Raw genomic sequence first — 20741 nt, 5'->3', positions numbered from 1 at the left:
AATTTCACTCTATTACGCACAGCAGTTCCAGGGGTCTACACAAGTTGAGGGTCTGGGGGGCATTACCCCCCCCCCCCCTCCCTCAAACCACCATCAATATTATCGTTCAAACACTTTATGAATAAAATGTAAACAATTTCAGTAATATTTCCAATTTATTAATTATTTTTAGAAATAAGTATTTGAAATATTACTTTTCATGGCTTATGAAATTAATTAGCAACATTTATGCCCTATTAGGTGCCTTAATCCTGGCCAATTTGGTGCTTTTTATTGACACCCAAGCAGTTTAGGAAATGTTTTGCATGCAAAACCATAGGCTCGTTCATGTGAGGAAGGGGTCATACTAAAGAATGACCCCCTCCCCCCAATAGGGTAGTCCCAATCTCTCCCTAATCAGTTCAACCACCTCAAAACTTACAATATCATTCAGGAACTACACTATCACTCATAAAGCTATCTCCATACATTCAACTCATTCTATGATGAATTTCTGATGCGCTATTTTCTTCTGTCAGCAAGAAACGAATATCACTTAGCAATTCACAGTTGGCAGGAGAATCAAAAGACACGAGACGGTCCTGTTTGCTTTTATTGTAGCTCAACAAGAAACTGTGTCTTGAACTCCAAAGTGACAGAGAATGTAGAAGAGGACATGTGCAGTTGCCTACATGTGTCTATGTACATCAGCCTCCAGCAGTATGCCTGGCCTTCATACTGTGAGACTGGAGATTGAAAACAAAACAGCTTTCATATTTATGTTTAATTTTGCTTTTGACAATTTTGTAAAGGATAAATTTGTGGTATTCCCATGCAATGGTTGAAAAAAAACTACTTTTTTTTTTTTTTTTTTTTTTGCAGCGAACTACATTTACTTTGTTACAAATGTAGTTAACTACAACTACTTCTTTTTTAATTTAGCAACTACCAAAAACTTTTGAAATGTAGTCGCTACTTCGCTACTTTTCAAAAAATAAGTAAATAAAGAGCATACATCACATTATTGTGTCCCACAAAAAATGAAAGTCGATTTTTCAAGTCGCATATCCTCTTATATTTTTCCTTTTATGTCAAAACAATTGTGCAAAAACTTGTAGTATGAAAGATAAAAATGTAGCTATGGTTCACTTCTGCCTTGTTGGAGTTCGTCCTTGGTCGAGTATTCTTCAAAACTGGATGAAAATTTAGAGAAACCAGGGTTGCGAAATCAAGCGGTGGTAAAGCAATTTTTCTTTCGTGAAGCGTCATTGATTGTTCACAATGAGAAATGAATTCAAACTCAAAAATTGAGCTAAACCCCCTGATAAGGTGCACATTGCACCAGAACTCTTGACTACGCTGAACGCCTTTAATGCTGAGGAGAACTATACCTGGAAACCTTTACTAATAATAAAGCTGAAAGTCTCTCTGTCCGGAGGATGTCTGGATGTCTGGATGTCTGTAGGATGTCTGTGACGCGCATAGCGCCTATAAACCATTCGGCCGATTTTCATGAAATTTGGCACAAAGTTAGTATGTAGCATGGGGGTGTACACCTCGAAGCGATTTTTCGAAAATTCGATGTGGTTCTTTTTCTATTCAAATTTTAAGAAAAAAATATCGTAAGATAGAAGAGTAAATTACGAAATTATCATAACGTGGAACCGTAACATGGCACAAGCCAATTGGCGAGATACGAAATTATCATAACGTGGAACCGTAAGATGGGTACAAACCAACTGGCGAGAAAATTCACCATACATTATTTGTAAATATACAGGTGAACCAAAAGACCTTTCGATTTTTCTATTACGGGCAAAGCCGTGCGGGTATCACTAGTTACTAATAATAAAGCTGAAAGTCTCTCTGTCCGGAGGATGTCTGGATGTCTGTGACGCGCACAGCGCCTAGACCGTTCTGCCGATTTTCATGAAATTTGGCGCAAAGTTAGTTTGCAGCATGGGGGTGTGCACCTCGAAGCGATTTTTCGAAAATTTGATGTGGATCTTTTTCTATTCCAAATTTAAGAACAAAAATATCATAAGATGGACGAGTAAATTACGAAATTATCATAACGTGGAAAGGTAACATGGGCACAAGCCAATTGGCGAGATACGAAATTATCATAACGTGGAATCGTAACATAGGTACATGTCAATTGGCGAGAAAATTCACCATACATTATTTGTAAATATACAGGCGAACCAAAAGACCTTTTAATTTTTCTATTACGGGAAAAGCCGTGCGGGTACCACTAGTTGCTTAATATAAGAAACACTATCGAGAAACTTAGGTAAAATAACTCGTAATAAAACAATAACTCGTTATGTTTCTACTAATTTATTTTATCACATAAGATAACAGCAAAAAAATGAATATAAAATATAAGATGTCAACAAGCAACCCTTATACGACATACCCTGAAACTATAAATCAGCAAAATGTCACTCAACCCACATACCCTTGCAATGACTCTTACTTTCTGCAAAAAAGACTTTTTTATGAATTCATTTGCAATTTATCTTTTAATTAAAGCATTTTGAGATATAGCAAACTCAAAATTAACCCGGATGGTCGGGAAATGCCTCATTTTGTATATTCCAATTTGCAAATTTTGTTGAAATATTTTTGAAAAATGATATGAAATAAAAAATCGTAAGAGATATTTGTTTATGCAATAGAAGAATTCACAGCAAAAGAATCATTAAAAAAGCTGAGAAATTTTAATATTTACCTAGATTTATTAAAACATAATGAATTTAGCCTGCTTAATTGTTTTGTAATAAATGAATAATAGAGGTTTGTATCTATTTTTCATTTGTTCTCAAGGAATTCTGCTCTGCAAATTCCTTAACAAGTTTTATATGCAGGTGAGCTACCTTTCCAATACTCTAAATAATTTAGTAACATTAACCGGATTAACCGCATTCTGGATAATCAGAAGCTAGGGAATCTAGAATCGACTGTTTGTATCTGCCTAAATGAAATACTTAAAAAAAAATCCAGTACTCCTTACTTTAGATGGATGCATGAAGTGAAAGATCTTCCTGATCCACGGGCTTTTGGGACAGCTGTAACTTTCGAAGATAGAATATTCATTATCGGCGGAACGACATGTTTGGACAACTCACTGGAAGAGCTCGAAAGCCTGAACAGTGTTCTTCATTACGAATTCAAAACAAATCGATGGGTCATCACTTCGGAATTGCCGTCTGCTCGCCATTTTGTTGAAGTTTCTGCTTTAGGTAAGAAACAGCAATTTTGTCATCAATGTCAATATTACCTGTTTATTTTAACCAACCTAATTGGAACCCATGTTAAGTCAATTTGTAGTGAAAGTTGGATTCAGGTGGAGGAACAGGTGGGAAACAACAAACCAGTAAAATAAGGTGCTAGATTGCATTTTTTCTCACACTAGGGGTACCCATCCCCCCCCCCAAGCTCAATGGCGCAAATTCCCCCCCCCCCCCCCCAAAAAATTTATCCCTTTCGAATCGGGTTAAATATAACAGTTTTCAGAGTGTGTAATTTCCAGTCAAATTCATGGAGGGGGGGGGGGGGGGGGTAGCGCTAGCAAATAGCATTTGAACTGAAATACTGTTGGATTGTTGACCTGCCTTGCGCCTGAAAAAAATTTTACAACGTGCACCTTGTGTAAACAAGTTTTGGGTATCCCTAAATTTTGCTAGGTTTTTTTTTTTTTTTTTCAAACATATGAACAATTACAGGAAGAGTGGATTCAACTTTCTGGCTTGGGATGGAGTCATTACTGGATGTATACAATATGAATCTATACAATATGAATCTTATTTTATTGTCACTTAGATAGGGGGTTCTGGGGGTTTCTCCTCCGGAATTTTTTCGAAATTGTAGTTTTAAAACCAGTTTTGGACGATCTCTGGGGATGTTTGGGGGATAAATGGTTTGGTGTGCCCTTCCTGGTAATTTTTCAATATTGAAACTTTAAAAGCGCAATTGTAGATAGTTTTAACGTTGTGTGAAACAGGGCTTTCCTTTGTTTTCAAAATTGTAGTTCTAAAAACGCAGTTTTAGACTATCTGTGGTAATGTTAGGGAAAGAGGAGATCCTAGGGCTCGCCCCAGGAAAATTTTCAAAACTAAAGTCTTAAAAACGCTATCTATGGTTGGGAAAAAAGCACCTTTCTGAAATTGAAGCTCTAAAATCGCAATTGTAGCCGACCTTTGTGACGTTAAGAAAACGAGTTTTCGGAAGCTCTCTCGGAATTTTCTCGAAATTGAAGCCCTGAAAACCAAATTTATCACGATTTTTTAATGATGTTGACGAAAGTAGTGGGGTGGGAGGGGGGCGCTCCACTTAAATTTTTGAACTTGTAGCTTTAAAAACGCAGTTTTGATAGATCTGGATAATGTTAGTGGAAGGTGAACTTCGGTGCCATTCCCCCGGCAATTGTTTGAACTTGATACTCCAAAAACGGCTTGTCTTTGATCGTGTTAAGGAAAGCGGGGGGAATCAGGGGCTCTCTCCTATAAATTTTTTTCAAAATTGCAGTTCGACAAACGCAGTTTTAGATGACTTTTGATGGTAAAGAGGGTGTTATTCTGGAGCTACAGTGGGGGGCGCTCTACTAAAAGTTTTCCAAAATTGAAGTTGTATGTCCAAAAAAGATGGATCAGACACACCGTGTTTCGCAAATCCTCAAAAACGGATTCAGCTATTCAGCACACATCGAAAATCAGAACTCGAGAATTTTAATGAATCAAATATCCTTCTATACATATGAAGGGCTAAGTGGATAAAGCTGTTAACTGACAAATCATTTATTTTGAGAAAAACGCAGTCAAAGTTCAAAGGCTAGTATTTTTTATGCAATGGATAAAATGTTTCTTTTTTGGTAGCAAATGTTAGTTTTTTGTTTGAAATATCTATTATAAAATGATCAGCTGTGAAAACCATCAATTAATGAGTTTTTTTTAATCACTTTTATGTAGTTATATAACACCTTCATAAACTAAATTTCGGATCAAACTTTTCATACCATGTCAATGGATGATGGTAATAAAATACACTAACATCTATCTGAATCACATTTTTTGAATTATATATTTAAGAAAACATTGCAATATTCTGGATTTAATAACCAAATAAAGTAAACAAACTTTTTTATAAGCTTTACTGTCATTTTACTGTCATATCATTTCCATTTATAACAGTGCTGTAAAACCATTGATGTTCCTCTGGAACAAACTTTTGTTGCTCTTTAAGATTTTGAGCTTTTTCCTTTGTTATAGTTCCTGTTTTACCCATTTTTTCTAGGAAGATGAAAACTAGTATTTAGTGGACTTGCTATTTTCTTGTTTCGTAGTAAATCTACTCTTTTAAATGGCAAAGATTGATCATAACTTTCCTTATATAGATAAGATTCATATTCTTCAACCCGAATCCATCTGATCCCATCCGTAAACTTAACTTTCTCTTGTAGACAATTTTTCTTCTTGTTTGTCAAATTTAACACTGTTACAAGCATTTCAGTATGGCGGAAATGGTTAGTTATATCAATCACTTTGTTTTTTCGAGATACACTCCGGATGATATCCCGATACTGATCTGGTACATATATCGTTTCGTGTTTTCTAAGAACCTTCTCAGTTCTTCCAAAATCCCGATCTGAATCTAGATATGTATGTCCCACTTCTGGAAATTTGTGGTCAATTGATTTGAAATAACCTTTCAATATAAAGAATTGATCGAGGCCGATCATTGCAAAGTTTTTGTTCTGACCAGCACAAAAGTCACTCCATACTGTAAAACCGTCTTTTGTTTTCAGCTCATCATCTGTTTCTACTGTCGTTAAAATTGAACTACAGATTTCTGAGCTTCCTCGATGGGCAATGTCTTCAGTCCATGTACAAAATGTGGCTTTGGCTACATTTTTATAAATTATATGTATTCCTAGATTGTAGAACCACATCTGACGCAAGTAAAAGGCTTTTGATGTTGTTAATTTTGGCAACGGCATAGTCTGTTGTAAATCAACAGTAATGAAAGCAGTACCATTATTACTTTTTGCATATTCCCTATCAAATTTGATTGACTCGAAAGCAGCTTTGAAATTCTCTTCATATTCTTCATCATTATTCCCGGAATCACATGTGCTACATGTATCGCTTCTTGGTTGTGAAAAGGACAAATTAAATTCGCTATTAAAAATACTTCTATATGTCCACTCTTTGACAAAAAAGGTTTCTCGTTGGTGAGTTTCGTTACATCGTTCAATATATAAAGAATACATTTTTGAGATACTAAGAAGATTGGAAAGGTATTTCCTGTGAGGATTGCTGCACCTGGAATAATGTGAACTTTCTGCTGGGAAACTGTTTATATGCTCCATTACATGCTAGCATGACACGCAATATTTTCATCATTATCTTCATTCTTGTGAAGTATACTTTTGGCAATTTTAACTAGTAACTTTGCCCTTGACATTATTTCTCTTGACAAAATGTAACTTATGTTAATTATCAAAATAAAGCAAAAAATGCTATTATAAGAAAATAATAGCTAAATCACGTTCAGAAAGTACTGTGAACAAACAGATCAGTCAGGAGGAATCAACTCAACAACTGTTTGCTGCCAACGTTCGAATCAAAAACGGTGCTAACTCTATAAAAAACGGCGCCCTCTAGTGGATGAAGGTGTTAACATACGTAAATACTTTTCACCACTAGAAAATTTACGGTTTTATGTTAGATAACACCTTTATCATCTAGAATCTCTGGAAATACACAGAATAGGACTTTCAATGACAGCTTATATGAAATATAATCATTGAAAACTTTCATCCATCAACAAAACTCGTTTTTTTTTTTTTTTTTTTAATGTTACTTAACACCTTTATCCACTGATCCCTTCATATCAGATATAGAAAAAAGTAAATATGATTTACGAAACATAATTTAAACACCTTAAGAACAGACTGTTCTATCTCCATCAGCGAAAACCAACATCACTGAAAGTTTTAATAAAAATCATTTAATGATAAATTGAAACAATCAGTTTAAAAATGGTAGAGAAGATGGGAGTAAAGTGAGATGAAAAATTCTTCACAAGCTTTTAAGCTCGTTAATGAAGAAAATATATTAATTGTCAATTGGGGGGATAAAAAATATGTTATTCGCAAACTTCAAAACTAGTTCTTAACGATTGTCGAGGTGCAAATAAATCAATGGAAGACTAGAGCATACTGGTCAGAATTATTACAAACAATAAAACGTTTTTGACCTCTCTCCCTCTCATCATTTTCACACACGCATTCATCATGCAGAATTGTGCTACTTCAAGAAAATTTATAAAAAATTTGAAAGAAATCAAATCTTTTGATCCAGCTTTGAAACGGCCACCAACTTTATGCCGTCTGTGATGTTCCCTACATTGAAAAAGAGACACGGTCATTAAATTTTGGAAAGAGTACCAGGGCCGTCGCTGGTCAAAAAACTGGGCAGGGGGGGGGGAGTACGCTTTTGGCGGCCCTTTAATTGTTCAAACGCATGTTCCAATATGCAAAGAGAGAGAAGATTTGGCTTCTGGTTTAGCAGGGATAGTCATATTACTAGACCTTAGTACTAGTAATATAAATTTAATCGTAAGGATAATATTCAATCAGAATTAGGGGGTGTCGGAGGGCTTGCATTATTTGGAAATTGAAGACATAAAAACGCAGTTTTAGACTATTTTTTTAAGTTTGGGAGGACGGGGGAGAGGAGGTATAGGATAGCCTCTCCCGATCATTTTTCCAAATTTAAGTTCTCAACACAATTGTACGTTATATTTAATTATGTTCAGAAGAGGGGGTCCGGGGCTCACCCCCCGAGAATTTTCAATACTGTTATTTGAAAAACACAATTTTAGACAACCTATGGTGATGTTAAGGGAGGAAGAGACACGGGGTCATCGTTCTATAATTTTTCAAAATGCAAACTTCAAGCACGCATTCTTAATTGTGAATAATTTGTAATTGTGACATGTAAAGGGGGGTCTTGGGGCTCTCCCCCGGGAAAAATATGAAAATTATAGTTTGAAAAATGCAGTTTTAGATGATATATGGTGATATTAAGGGGATGAGTGATGCGCCCCCCCCCCCCCCGAAATTTTTTTAAATTTTGAAGCCTTAAAAACGCGATTGTAAACTTTTTTTGTTAAAATTTAGTGCACCGCAAGTTTCTTGAAATTAAAGCTCTGAAAATGTAATTTAAGTCAACCTCCGATGAAAGGGGGAAGGAAGAGTTTGAAGGGGATCGAGACCAGAAATGTTTCGGAATTGAAGCACTAAAAGCGAGATTTGACATTTTTCGATGATGTTGGCGAGAGAGAGAGAAAGAGAGGGGGGCATTCTCTCGACAAAATTTCGATCTGTTGAAACCGCAGTTCTAGAAGATTTTTGGTAATGTTAATGTATGGAGAAATTCGAAGTCTTCCCCTGGAAAATTTTCAAAATTGAAATTCAATCAACTCAATCGTAGACGATTTTAAATACTGTTAGAGTAGTAGAAGGTTTTGGAGATCTCCCCAGAAAAATTTTCTGAATTGAAGCCTTAACAATAAAATTTTTGAGGATCTTCGGTAAAATTTGGAGAACAGCAGTTTCGGGACACCTCAGGGAGTTTTTTTTTTTTTTAAATTGAAGTCCAAAAGACAAAATTTATTCGACCTTGAATGATGATGAATAATTAATTGAGAGGGCATTTCGCTGAGGTTACGTTGGGGGCACTCTCCCGGCTTTTCGAAAGTGTAGTCCTAAATACTTAGGTGTAGGCCATCTTTAATGACGTTAGGATAAGGAATGGGATTTGAGAACGTTTTCCCGGGATTTTTTCAAAACCTAAGTTTTAAAAACTCACTTCCAGGTCAGCTTTAGGGACGCAAAAAGAAGAGTTTGGAGTTCCCCACTCTTCCTTTCAATTTGGCTACGTCCCTCCTATCTTCATTGTAAACTTCAATAATTGATAAACATATTGTGATAATATTTTGCCAAACACGATTATTTGCTTGGATTTTCCATAATAAAGTTATCAATTTCCCGCCTAATATTTTTGTTTTTTGCAATACAAGCGTTTGCGGCCTTAGAAAAAGGACTTTTAACATTTGTGTTTGAATGAATGTGGTAATTTTCTGCGATACCTTAGGTCTCTATTCCACTTCATTTTATTTTAAATATGCCTCCTGCATCTCTTAATCAAACTTTGATTTACTTACGACTTTTACATTCAAACATTTAGAACTGTTGGTATGAGTATTCATTATAATACTTTGAATCTCTCTTTGCATTTAACTGTTTTTTTTTTTTGAGCAATCACGATTGCTTATTGCTTTCATTTGACTGTTTTTGGCGTGCTATCATTTTTCCCACCGGCGCGGCGCCACCCTCTGCCAGCACCACCCGTCGCGTCGGCCGGCCTCACGATGCTGCTCCTCCAGCGAAAACCGTCTCCAGGTTGCGTCCATATCCTACACACACACGCATACATACACGCACCAGCACACACAAAAACATACACACACATACCCCTACACACATACACAAACACATACACACACGCATGCATACAGACACCTACACATACACACAACTGCCCACACATTCATGCCTGGACACAAACACATATGCTTACACACACATACCCCCCACACACACATACAAACACACACTCGTGATTGCGAAAAACATAATTTGAATTCAAGATGACAAAATTCAAATTATTTTTTTTTTTTTCTCTCAATCTATTTCAAATTTATTTCGGCGACCAATACATTTTTCTCCACTTAGCAATGATTTTCAGGACAGCATTTTTCATCAAAAAAAAAGTATATACATATGGGAATGTTTCGGCGACACACTATCCTATGGGCTTGTCGCGAGGTCCAATTGGCCGCGAACATGAGAACATATGAAGAACACTTTAATATAAAATAAAATTCTTTTATTTACAATTTAAAAACATAGACGTCGTACATCCTGCCACCAGCAGGCATGCAAGTAGGAGACAAAATCTAGCAAATAAGCGAATCGCTTTATAAATAAATGTTTTTGCTGTTGCCACGCACTCGGTGGCTAAACCTTTCAGTTTAAAGTAAAATTACAAGCAAATTCGACCGAATATGCAAAAATAATAAGTCCTCCACAGGCTGTCCTATTCATGTATTTTTATTTTTATTTGATTTTTTTTTTTTTTTTTTTTTTTTTTTTTTTTTTTTTTTTTTAAACTGCAGAACCATGAAGCATAGTTTTGTATAACCGGGGTCGCCGAGGAACAAGGCGTGCAACTTATTAGTTTGGTCGCCTGTCCTCCCTCCCATTATTCAAATTTTACTCTATGCACAATACTTTAATTCAAGTCGAGCCCATAGTTTCCGACTTGGCAGACATATGCACTCTGCGGCCTAGTGAAGTGTACTGTACTGAATACTTTTTTTGTGTTAATAAAAATGTATGAAGTGTACATTTCCACGGCCAATACTTAGATACTCTTGATAAAAAAGAATCATGGATGTTCCTAAATTGTATTTTAAGATTACATTTTCTGTTCAAATTTGACAGAAAAAATACTTTGTCACTATTATTTCACTTGTTCATTTATAATTACTATTTTAATTTTTTAAAACAACGAAGAGTTTTTCTTTTTCTTCGTTAGTTGCATCGCTCAAATGAAATTGGCGGCCGCATTTAAGAAAAACGGGGGGGGGGGCTTGCTACCACGACGGTCCTGAAAAGTACGCGGAAAAAGTATTATTAATGCATCTGTTTCTTGTTGAATGAGTTTAAATATTTTTTCTTTCCAAAATTCAAAAATTTCATGTTCTAATAAAAAACCTTCTGGAAAAAAAATCCCCCCCCCCTCCAAATTTTGATGGCGCAACTTGCGCCATAATCCCCCCCTCTGTGGGCACCCCTGTCTCACACATTTTGTGCTTTACAGTTCTTTCATTAGATCAGTTTCTTGAATCGGAATCTTTTTTTTCATTGTTGAAATTGAAAAGTATTTGCATAACACCAGTGCTTTAGTTACGCAAAAGTACTTATGGAAACTTGAGAACACATTTATAATTGAAATTTGTGCATTTAGCACTTTATTTGTATATTTTGCAGCTAAGTAACGCCAGATTGTATGAAACCTTACCTTAGCAATTTGTGCGGTTTTCATTTTAACTGCTTTGCCGTGATATTCAGTAACATTTGCAGCCATAGAATTAAGATTTATCTGCTGGCTCAGTGGTTGGAATTTTGAATAAGGGGGAATGGGGATTGATTCGTGACAATTATTATGTGAGTACATAATTCGGTTGCAAACAGAGTCTTGGACAAAAGCTCTAGGAGTGAATCAACTCCCCACCCCCTGTGGTTTAAAAAGATTTTCGATTTCGAGTCACAACTGACTACAACTGTATTTATGTCGAGGACTGCATAGTAAGTGCCTTGCCTTCATTATTTTTTATACCGATAGATGGCAGCACCATCACCGGATAGAACAGTTAATGAGAATTTAGAACTAGACCAGGAGCTAATAGCTACCTGGTGCTAGCACCCCCAGAGGTATCGTTTCACTTGGAGGACATTGAGACCACGAGCATATTTAACGTCGCCCAGTCCCCTTTAATGGCGACGGTGGGTCTTCGACCATCGAGGTTCGAACTCAAAACCCTCCGGCCCCGAATCCGACACTCTACCGATCGGGCTACCAAGGCCCGTTTAAAAAGGTTATAATGTGTAAATGTTCAACAATGAAGAAATTTCTTAACAGTTAGTCTTATACTCTGTCTCCCATACGGAACTATAACCCTTTGGACTGACGCCATTTCTGTAACTAAGGTTCGCATTAAGATGCCCACAACTTTTTCAAAAATCCCACTTAATAAAAAATCTTTTGTGGGCTGTTCCTGCTGATACTCATTAGTGGACATATGTTAAAAAGATAGCAAAATTTCTCGTCTCATATTTTTCTATTTTGCATACTTCTCTCAATTAATTCATATTTCTCTATAAATAGAATTGCGTACGATAATTTTCAAATGCCATCTTATTTTCAATTAACAGAAACATCTAAAAATTTAGCCACAAAAAAACAGGAATAAAAGATTGAGGATAGCTTTGCTTTTTTTGATTTACTGAATGCTCAAAAATCAATTGGAACTTAGAGTTTATCTTCTGCTACTAGTAGGGCTGTCCAATGTATCTATGCATCGCCAAAAATCAGTATGTATCTCGCATCATTAAACCGGTTCAGAAATTTTCTCTGAACTGATGGATCGATCTGCTCCGATATACAGACACCAGTCCATGATATTTGCCATTTTAATCTCGAATTTTTTCATACTTATGTTAAATTAGCAATGTCAATCCAATCTTGCTTAACAACGTAGGTGGGAAGAAGTAGACCTCCACTACTTCTAAAACATGCAAGATATGCAAGTTTGTTTTTTGATCCTGGCAAAAAATATATTGATGAACTATGTTCATAATATAATCACTTGCCAAAGAAAGAAAAAAAAAAAATTTAAAGAGCAAAATAGTAACAAAAATTGCAGACATGTTTTTTGGTGTTACCTCCCCCCCCCCCCCCCCTCCCAAAAAAAAAGGAAAAAACTTTTAATATTTTATATAAATGTAAAATTCATAGTTTTCTGAAAAAGCTCATTTTTATGGTCTGACGAAAATTTAAATTAAACAACGAATATAAGCTGCAAATTAATTTTATGCAAAATTTGCCCTAGACACATCTAAAACCGCCCCCAACCCGCAATATTGGGCTATGGTTTAGTTAAATTTTATAGATGAAACATAATTTCAGACATGATGGCAGAAATTTTAAGAATTTAAGTATTTACATTTTTAATAAGCTATGAAATCCACTTTAGGCCTCACCAGGCACAGACCCCCCCCCCCCCCCTCTCCTGTAATAATTCTACCAGTTACAAGGAATGTCTTTTTATGCAAGAAGATGTGAGCTTTGTGAATGGAATATATATAAAGCCGAGTTCCTACTTACGCGAGGGATGCGTCCCAAGACTCCTCGCGTAAGTCAAAATTTCGCGTTGTGGAAAAAATATATGCATACAATTTTTTTAGAAGCATACCAATTTCTTTTAGACATTTATAAACACCTCTCAAACTTCTGTAAAGCATTCCTCAACTATACACTACAGAACTGATTTTTTATGGTATTTGAAAAATAAAAAACTGTTTTATTCAACATGAAATATTTTAAGATGCCCAAAATGAATGATCGAAGGGAATAAAAAACATAAAATAAAACAACACGGTATGTACACTATGTCGTAATAATAAAATGCTGCACTGTAATAGATACAGTAACAATATTTATGAGTTAAAAAATGAAGATAATGATGATTTATGCTCCATTATCAGATCGTTCTTCTTATTGAATACATTTTTAAATACGGTTGCTTCGCCTTTTCTCTTATAACGTTTCAATTTATGGCAACAACCCCTCTTCCTGATCTCTTTAATCCCCAATACAAGAGCAGCTTCCATTTTCAAAATATTTACATTGATAGACTGCTCTACAAGCTTCAATATGGAAACTAAGTTCTAAACTTTTACGGATATCTTTTTGTTTTGACTTTTAATTGTACTTATGGAAGATTCACTCATATTTATTGTCGCTCTACCGTCGATGTTTGTCAAGCATATCGAGAATCTCAGCCTTGTTTTTTTTAGTCAGAAACTTCCTTTTTCTTCCCATCTTCACAAACTTTAGATGAAGGTGCCACTAAGGTGCCATTATATTTCATCAACTTTCAAATTTAGAATGAAAAAAATAATAAATAAAAGATGCTGGGTGGTTATTTGATGCACTAACAACGCGATGCATAGACTAATTTGGTGTGGGAACTTTCGCTGTCAGTGATGCTTAAAGGGATGTAATAACACTCACGAAATCAATATTTAGTAGCCAATAACCAAAACGGCTTACTTACTTCCAAAAAAATTCGTGTTGTGGACGAGAAATTCGTGTTAGCTCTAAAATTCGTTACTCGTGAAAAATTCCCGTTATAGCCATTTCCCGTAAGTCGAATCGCGTTGTAGCGGGAGTCGACTGTATACATATATACATGACTTTACTTCCATACACTCACATCTTTTTGCATTGAAAAAATAAGCTCATTGTAATTTTAAAACATAGGCCTCCAATATTTTTTTGCTATCTTGCACTTTTAACACTGCTTTATATGTTTAATTTCTTGTTGGGGCTGCAATCTGTTAATAAGTGTCGGGAATGATATGCAACTTCTGTACCTTGTGTATGCTTTGTAAAATAATCAAGTTTAAATATTTAAAAAAAAAAAAAAACATTGTGATGTAAGGTTGGTGATGCATCACAATGTAAAGATTCCTACATCTCCCAGTCCTAGCTCCCAGTTGCACCAAACAAAACATATTTTTTAACTCATTTGCTTCAAAGCTTTACCAAAATACTTTTGGTGGCAAAATCGTCATTTTCGTGCTTTTTATTTTCGTTTGGAGGAATTGATACATTTTCTTATAACAATTGAGAGTACTTCATTAGCACACCATTTAGTAAATGTTTGATTTTAAAAAAAATTTTTGGTTGAAAATACAAATAAGAGGATGGAAAAGAGATTTCTTAAAACAACTTTATACATCGTTAAATTCCAAAAAAAACATGTCCGCTACTTGGGAGTGTCCATTAAAGGAGGTTTTACTGTATTTCAATTGAAAATTCAAAAGAAAAATCTACAATTTCAGTCTTCTGTCACAGAGACTTTAAAAAAAATGTGTTACACAGTGACAATGATTTTCATTTTATTTTTCTGTGCTAATGCTATCATCGGCAATATTGTTATTATTTAATTGCATTGGTAGCCAAAAAAAGTCAGCAACGTATTAGCATTACGATTTCTCAAATGACCACAACTATTTCTCAAACGACAATCTTCTTGAAACCACAACTTCTTATCCCCCGCCCGCCCCCCCCCCCTTTTCTTTTGCATGTCCAAACACTTTTTTTTAAACCTATCCTTGACATTCATACAAGTGACTCGATAGTCCAACCCCCCCCCCCTCCCCAATAATGAAAAAAAGTCTTTGTGAGGATTTTTTAGATTTTTTTGGGGGGCATGGGCCTTACTTAAGTGTCCCAACTTGCTACAAATGTTTATGCTTCTGAACTGCACACTTCTCTAGCCCTTCAGAATAATAATAATAATGGTGAATACAATGCTGTATTTTGTATCAAATATAAATAAATTGCTACGTAACTGCCGAAAACAAAATAAAATTAGGGGGTGCAATATCGAGGGGGGAGTGATGGGGGAAAACAGTGGTCATATTTTGATTCAAGGGCTCATTTTACATGAGAATCATCAAAAATGGTGTCAGAAGCATTTTAAAGGGGTATTTTTTGATGTGCAGTGTAATGGGTACCCGGTGTTTGAATATAGGTATAAAAATTTTAAATGCTAAAAGAACCTCCAAAACATTTTCTGAAAACACGGTTACAACTTTTAGTTCAGATTAAAGTAAATAAGAAGGATTAAAAGCAATTTTAATAAGACCTAGTTAGAAAGGGTACAAATTATGATAAAAGTTACAAAAAGGTACCCGGTCAATTGACGCTCGGGTTAAAGGGGACGAGTTAAATGTTTCATTGCATTGATCAATTTAAAATTATTTCAACTGGCTTAACAATTTATTTTTCTTTCATAATTAGAGAAGAACTTGTTCTCATTGGGAGGGCTATCATCAAAGGCAGCTTCTATTGATGACGTACTACTCCATGATGAATCAAGTGGTTCGTGGAAACAGTATGGAACCTTGCCCAAAGCCCTTTGTGGCTTCTCCGCAGCGACTATACCTGAACTCTGATCAGATGTTAAAGAAACTCACATTTCAATTTTAAAACATTCTTCTACTTTAAATATCTAATAAATATATTTTTGTAACATTGACTGCAACTTTGATTTTTCATGAATGATTTTTCATTACAACAGGGATTTAAGGATTTCATAGGGCACAAGGCATTAGGGATAGTCAAAGTAAAGAAATAAAGGATTTTCATTTCAATTTGCCAAGAGGGAGGGGACATATGTTCTCAATACATATTGTATGAAAAAAAGCAACAAAATGCACATACATACATAATGCTTCAGTTCTGAGTTTGGATTTTGGTCGAGAGAATCACAATCCACTCAACCAAAACAGTAGTCCAAAGTGTGTCAAATTTCATCAGAATTGAGTTTTTTTCTTTTTGGAAATATTCTCAGTATTTAAGGGACATTCTCCTGTTATGCACGGGATGTTTGCAGACATTTAAAGTGCAAAGAAATAGTTTAAAAGGTTATTTATTCATGTTTTTTTGCAATGGGATCAAAAATCAAGTTTGGTTCTGAAATTTTAAATGCAAAACAAAATAATTTTAGTTCAAGTATGTAAAAAATGATTTAATAAGCTCTTTATGCACGGGACTCAGACAGAAAAAAAATTACACCCTTAGCTCGATATCACATGAACTATGAATTTAGAACTTCTATCTAACGATTCATTATTTTTTCCTAGCAGCTAAATAGTACTTCAGTCTAATTGTGCTACATTTTGGTCAAATACATTAATTAGAAAAATTGCTAATTTATTTTATTTGTGTTATGCATGGGACATACCCAATTTTACGCAGGGGACATATCTGAATGTTACTCTATCTCAGCTATAAGAATTCAAAAGTTGAAATGATAATTGTGTTTCTAATGAAATAAAAATAATATTGGCAATAATATATACCATTTTCAGTGAAAGTTCAAGAAAAAGTATTTTAAATAATTAATACACGTATATATACTTTAAATTGCTATAATGTAACCATTATAATGATACGTTACTTTATACTAAAAAATCGTTGAAATATTTACCTAAATCTCCAAAAAAAAAAACTGCTGTGGTTTCTGCTATCACAAAAAACTTGGGGGTTTAACATGTATAAACAACCAGTGTAATACCAGTGGTTAGAAAAACTACATTTTTTTGTAGCGAACTACAACTACTTTGTTACAAATGTAGTTAACTACAACTACTTTTTTCAAAATGTAGCAACTACAAACTACTTTTGAAATGTAGTCGCTACTTTCCAAAAAATAAGTAAATAAAAAGCATACACAATAGGTTCTCCCTCAAAAAATGTAAGTCAGTTTTTCAAGTCGCATACACTCTTGTATTTTTCCTCTTGTGTTAAAACAATCGTGAGAAAAAGTTTCATATAATTTGCACAACGGCAACACGTGCCGATTTGCACCTAAAAGTGTAAAACTAGTACTTGTATGCTATCGAAAAAGAAAAAAAAAAAACTTTTTTTAGAAACTTGAAATTTTTGTTGATAAAACGTTGCCCCTGTACCCAACACCCCACATGTACTACAAGAACATTTATCAAATTAAAAAACATTTAGATATGCCACACTTGACCTAAAATTTATAATTTTATTTAAAAAATTGATTTTTTTTCCAGTTATCTTTTAAAAAATTACATATAAATTTAAATAGAATAGCAAGTTCAAAAATTACTGGCGAACACATTTGCAGATCAACAAGTACAAACGAATAATTAAAAAAATATATATTTTAAATGAAAAATTTAACTCAACCTGAAAAAAAAAGATCTTTGAGTACTATTTAGGAGACTTAAAAAATGTAAGAAAACAAAAATTTCTATTTAAACGCTAATTAACTACTTTTCTACTTTACTGTTTATATTTTTTAGCTTGTTCATTTCGTAAAATCTTACATTTCAGAAAATATGTATCAAAAACTTAATTTTTGAAGAAAATTATAAATGTTAGGCACGTGTGGGGTATCTAAATGGTTTTTAATTTGAATAAATGTTTTTGTGGTGCATATGTGGGGTCAAGGAGCAACGTTTTATCAACAGAAATTTTGAGTTTTTAATAAAACATTTTATTTTAATTTGGCCTATATAGCATTACACAAGTGCTGGTTCACATTTTCAGACATAATCGGCACTTTCTGCCGTTGTTCAAATTATACGATATTTTTTTTTTTTTTTTGACGTAAAAAGATAAAATATAAGAGAGTGTGCGACTTGAAAAATCAACTTTCGATTTTTTTTTTTTTTTTTTTGGGGGGGGGGGGGGTACACCCTAATATATATACACACACACTGTAAGAAGATAGAACAAAAAAAGATAGATAAATTAGCTCATCAGAAGACATTAAGAAAAATATCCGTTATCATTCTCTTACACACTTTTAATGCTCGTATTTATTGTAAGTCCTCCAGAACAATTCAATTTCATCCTTTTCTATAATTTTCAGTAGCTTCTTTTTATTTGGTGAATACTGTCGAAAATTTAAGCTTCACTAAATTATTTTTGTTTTTTAATCTTCAGTCTGTTCATATAAAATTCACCAAATTTCCAACTCGCGAAATCACAGATATCTTCATTTTCGTGAAAATAAGTGCTTTTTGCAATATAAATATTGGTTAAATATGAAAATTACGACGGCAAAAAAACTAATGGCGTCAAACAGATAGAACGGATGGAGTCAAAATGAAATGCCTGAGGTCAGCTCGTATTTTTATGAGTCTTATTTCTCATTGCATCCGCTGATGTACTTGTGTAAAATTTGTTCCAGTCAAATTCGTTTGAACCTTTTTTTTCTCAGTTTATTTAAAAGTAGTTTCCAGAAATCACTACAAACTACAGGGTGGCGACAGATCAGGGAAATCAGGGAAAAGTCAGGGATCTTTATTAATCAGGGAAAAGTCAGGGAAATATCAGGGAACTTTGAAAAAATTACAGAAAATCAGGGAAAATTAATTTTATGCAGATTTTTTTTTTTTTTTTTTTTTTTTTTGCTTTACAAAATTAAGTACTCTTAATTCCTTAAGTATTTTCCGCCAATTATCTGTTCAAAAAAAAAGTAAAATTAATGAGGTGCGATTATACACTGCCGCATATTTGTGCATCTTTTTTCCTCAATGTCAAAGTACTGAATCTTACTTATTAACCACAGGATGACTTCCTAAGATTGCTTCTGTGTTTGCTAGGTTGTTTATTTTACCTAGCTTAAAATTTCCTTTTATGCTTTCAATGCTATGTAAAATAAACAACTATACAGGCAAAGAGGAAGCCTTCATTAAAGCCTTAGCTCCTTTGCCTTTATTCCGTTATCTAGAAGTAATTAGGTACTGTAATCACGATTTCAAGAAGAAATCTTTGGTTTTTGAATTAATACTATAAAAGCGTAAAAGTTATTACTTCTTCGCGTTTTTAATTTAATTACCAAAATTGAACTTCAATAAAAAAAACTTTGTTTTTTGCCCTTATACTATTTGTTGTCACCGCAGATTATAAAGGTTTTCTTTTCTTCAGACTTAAGTGATTCTTTAATTTTATAACCAAGTTGTATTCTTCTTTTATATATTTTGAAATTAACTAATTGTTTTTGATTTTTTTTCTTGCATTTCAAAGTTGTTTGTTACAAAAGCAATCTAAGATTTTTTTCGTTACATACTGAAATCATTTGAAATAGAATTAACTTGTGTACTTAAGTAAATATCTTTATTTTTTATTGTAAAAATGCTGTATTCATTCATTAAAAACCTAGGTTCTTGATTAGAGAAAAGCTCCCTATGAATGGATGTCAAATGGTTTCATCAGTTTTGCATAAATACATCAATTAGTTATTATAAGAATAACTACGTTACTTCTATTCTTTCACTATTACTTGTTGCAACAACTATTATGCTGTTTGAAACCTTAGTTCTAAATAATTTCAATTACTTTTTAGTTCTATCATAAATACACGTATGTTTTTAAGAGTAATTTTAAAAGTTTCTTAAAATTCTTATGCTAAGTAGTTTCTAAAAGTAAAGTTTTTTTTTTAAATTTTCTCGAATCTTTCCATTGTAGAAAAATTTAATATACTGTGTTGTAGGGGTTTTTTTCCCAAAAAAATTGACTTGATATGTTTTTTTTAACCATTTTAATAAAAAAGTAGCATCTTTTTAAAATATATCTCGAGTTCAACAATTTTACACAACTTAAAACGTTTAAAATACTGCATTTTATACAAACATACAATGGATTTCAAGTAGAGAAAAGAAAGAAAACCATTATTATTGGTAACGTAAATCAGGGAAATTTGGTGAACTTAATCAGGGAAATCAGGGAAAAGTCAGGGAACTTTTTTTCACATTTCCCGTCGCCACCCTGAACTACTATTTTTTTGTAGTTAACTACTCACTACACTTCTTTTTTAAAAAAGTAGTGCGCTACACTACAAACTACTCAAAAATGTAGCTACTACAGTAGCGTCGCTACTTGTAGTGCGCTACTTCCAACCACTGGTGTAATACTGTCAGAGTTCAAATATCTCATAATTCAGTGCTCCAGTTTTTTTCTACCCAGATGTTTTATTTACCACATCAAAGACAAAAGATGAGATTACTATTTGTAAAAGTGGACGGAAATTGAAATTATCAAAATTTTGTTTAGTTACATATCTGAAAGGAGCATATTCTATTTTTTTAAGATGAAAATCCGAACTATTTTATCTGCTTTCAAAATTTTTGCATGTTACGACCAGAAAATGTTTTCTTATGCGTCTTACACCAGAATACCAATGCATATGCATGATATAATATATGAAAACTTCCTGCTTCAACTAAATCATTATAAAAAAAATTAAAGTTTTTAGGAAGGAATCTTTCTTTGCAACGATTCTCAAAGCCAGGTACA

The 20741-nt window shown here is 33.8% G+C and overlaps 1 protein-coding gene across 1 annotated transcript in view; it reads left to right on the top strand.

Moving 5' to 3' along the window:
* The window catches only part of LOC129221887 (beta-scruin-like), a 72984-nt gene extending 57095 nt beyond the window's left edge, over positions 1-15889 (top strand). The window contains exons 5-6 of the mRNA XM_054856296.1: positions 3001-3224; positions 15705-15889. Coding sequence (XP_054712271.1) covers positions 3001-3224; positions 15705-15859 — 379 coding nt within the window. The 3' untranslated portion in view covers positions 15860-15889. The remainder of the gene's footprint in view (positions 1-3000; positions 3225-15704) is intronic.
* The last annotated feature ends 4852 nt before the right edge of the window (positions 15890-20741 follow it).

The sequence above is a fragment of the Uloborus diversus genome, chromosome 1 (assembly GCF_026930045.1).
Source record: "Uloborus diversus isolate 005 chromosome 1, Udiv.v.3.1, whole genome shotgun sequence".
In the NCBI taxonomy this organism is placed as follows: domain Eukaryota; kingdom Metazoa; phylum Arthropoda; class Arachnida; order Araneae; family Uloboridae; genus Uloborus; species Uloborus diversus.
This window is presented reverse-complemented; position numbering and strand designations above follow the sequence as displayed.